The following is a 2,749-nucleotide window of genomic DNA, read 5'->3' as shown; positions in this document are numbered from 1 at the left end:
TATATATATATATATATATATATATGGCACAACTTTTAAAAAATCTGAAATTCGTCTGTCCCCATGCCTTTTAGAGAAGGGATGATGAAATGTGTAGTATGTTGTGTAGATGCAGATTGGAATTAGGGTCTGGCAAACTGGCCTGTGGGCCAGATCCACCCACTGCCTGTTTTTATAAATAAAATTTTATTGACACTCAACCACACCTACTTGTTTACATATTGTCCAGTGACAGTGGAGAATTGAGCAGTTATGACAGAGTCCATGTGGCTGCAAAGCCAAAAATATTTGCTCTCTGGTCCTTTACAAAGAAGTCTACTGACATCTGATCTAGATTAGGCCAATGTGAGCTCACTCTCTGATTTGTTGTGGTGGGGGGTTTAAAATAGGAAATGGAAAATTCTTATCTGCTGGACAAAATTACCTCTGGTATCAGTTCCCACAGGACGAAGCTGCCTCAGATTTTGCCAATTAGTAATTCGTTTTCTGTCTTCTTTACATCAGTCTCCTCTTTCTTGTAACTCTTTGGGAACAGCTTAGCCGAACAGGAACTTACAATTCAGTTGATCAAATTTGTCTATGTGAAGAAAGGACTTCAGTTCACAGTAGGCTGCTATCTGGATGAGAAGAATAGAGTGTGGTAGAATGTTCTGTTAAAACAAGCATTAAAGCAACCTTTTTATTAACTGCTTTTAATAATACACAGGAGTGTTCCAGCTTCTGGTTCTAAAGTAATAATTCTCTCCTTGCTTTATCTCCTAGCTATGCTTATTGGCTATCTGTAGGACCCTTTCTGCAGAAGGACAGAGCAGTTGTTAATAATTATTCTTATTTCCCTGTTTTAGATTCTGAAGCGAGTCCCTAACAGTGTGCTGTGGCTGTTGCGTTTCCCAGCAGTAGGAGAACCCAATATTCAACAGTATGCACAAAACATGGGCCTTCCCCAGAACCGGATAATTTTTTCACCTGTTGCTCCTAAAGAGGAACATGTCAGGAGAGGCCAGCTGGCTGATGTCTGCCTGGACACCCCACTCTGTAATGGGCACACCACAGGAATGGATGTCCTCTGGGCGGGGACACCCATGGTGACCATGCCAGGTAAGTTGCTCACAAATCGCTGTAGTCTTCCTTGTTCTATTTAGAATATCTTTTGGGGAAGGCAGTTCCAGGTGAAATTGTGTATATGAGAAGCACCATTTGGGGGCAGGATGATAAAAAAAGAGACTCGTTCAAGCCTGAGCACTTGCTCCCCCATCTGCGTTGTGCAGATACTTAATAAAAATAACACTAATAACCATGTGCTATTTGCATTCTCAGTTGTGCTATTGTTCGTTCTTATTACAGGAGAGACTCTTGCTTCTCGAGTTGCTGCTTCCCAGCTCACTTGTTTAGGTTGTCTTGAGCTTATTGCTAAAAACAGACAAGAATATGAAGACATAGCTGTGAAACTGGGAACTGATCTAGAATAGTAAGTAAACTTCTCTGGACAAATCATATGGTAAAGTGAGGGAATTGGGAAAATTTAGAGAGAATACAGGTGTTATAAAATGCAATAATAAAATAAGTCAATTAGTTGTATGATCTCTCTCTGGATGGGAGAAGAACTTTCTAAACTTTCATAAATGAAGTGATCAGTAGGTTTTACTGTGTAAAGAGCAAATGGCTGAATGAAAGTTAAAAAAATTAAAAGGCAAATAAGAGAAAAAAAGTCTTTGTTTTTTATGTTAAATATTAGTAGCCTGGCTGTACAGACTTTTTTTTTTNATTAAAAACACCCAAGAAGGGAGGAAAAAACAAGAGATAATCAGTTTCAATCTTGGCTGAAGTCCGCCAGGCTCTCCCCAGGTTTTCCTCTACAATACACACTCCTTTGTATCTTGTGGGGGCAGAGCCAGCCTCCTTAATATAGTTGTATTTAAGATGAGTGGAGTTATGAGGTATGATTGGTAGTTTTTTTACAGTCACTGTTAATTCTGCTCCTGTCTGTCCAGAGGCACTCAGATTCCTGCGCTGTGGGTTGGATGTGCGTCTTTGGGTGCTCTTTCCACTGGGACTATTGGAGGATGGGGGATGGGGTTTTCAGAGCTGTTGGAAGGCCTTCCTAGCCAAGGCTGTTCTGCTCCCACCTGCCGCCTTTTCTCATGTAAATTATTCAACCCCCAGGAAGTTGAAGCACCTTTGTTTTGGCTTATTTCTCTCTTCAGAAGTCAGTTTCCAGTTCTGGCTGGGAGGGGGACAAGGATTCTGAAGGAGGGTGGGAGTGTGCACTTATCTATGCAGCTTATCTTTCCTATCTGAGAGAAGAGTGGGGAAAAAAAGAAGAAAAAAGCCCCTTCCAACGCCAGGCTCCCCCTGGCTAAGCTGCTTGCGTCTCCACCACTGTGGGATGTGGGCTGTGACTCCACGCTTCTCGCTTCCCTCTTCTCCTCCCCAGTTTGGGATTTTTGCCCCAGTAACTGTGTGCCCCGTGGATCCTAGAGATCACTGGGTGGGACGTTCAGCTCCAGAGGCTGAGTACGTCCAGTTGCTGCAAAACAGTCTGCTCTGTCCTGGATACCCTCCTCAGCCGCTCGGGCAGACGGACTATGCCCCCCCCCATCTGCTTTGCGCACCGCCTGAGTACTGTGCCTTAGCGCGCAAGCGTGCGCGCACGCCAGAGGGGTAGGGAGGGAGCGCTATGCACTCTCTGATCTGCTGAGACCCCCAGTCTCCGCCGCCGTGGGCGCGAGCAGACTAAGCCTCCGATCTC

General features: G+C 44.2%; 1 protein-coding gene across 2 annotated transcripts in view; it reads left to right on the top strand.

Moving 5' to 3' along the window:
* Positions 1 to 2,749, top strand: part of OGT (O-linked N-acetylglucosamine (GlcNAc) transferase) — a 62,415-nt gene that overhangs the window by 44,189 nt on the left and 15,477 nt on the right. For both annotated transcript variants that reach the window (XM_019648028.1, XM_019648027.1), the window contains exons 20-21: positions 846 to 1,098; positions 1,345 to 1,468. In XM_019648028.1, coding sequence (XP_019503573.1) covers positions 846 to 1,098; positions 1,345 to 1,468 — 377 coding nt within the window. The remainder of the gene's footprint in view (positions 1 to 845; positions 1,099 to 1,344; positions 1,469 to 2,749) is intronic.

Source organism: Hipposideros armiger, unplaced genomic scaffold (assembly GCF_001890085.2).
Source record: "Hipposideros armiger isolate ML-2016 unplaced genomic scaffold, ASM189008v1 scaffold_119, whole genome shotgun sequence".
Classification (NCBI taxonomy): Eukaryota; Metazoa; Chordata; class Mammalia; order Chiroptera; family Hipposideridae; genus Hipposideros; species Hipposideros armiger.
The sequence above is the reverse complement of the archived record's forward strand: the minus strand, read 5'-3'. Positions and strand labels throughout refer to the sequence as shown.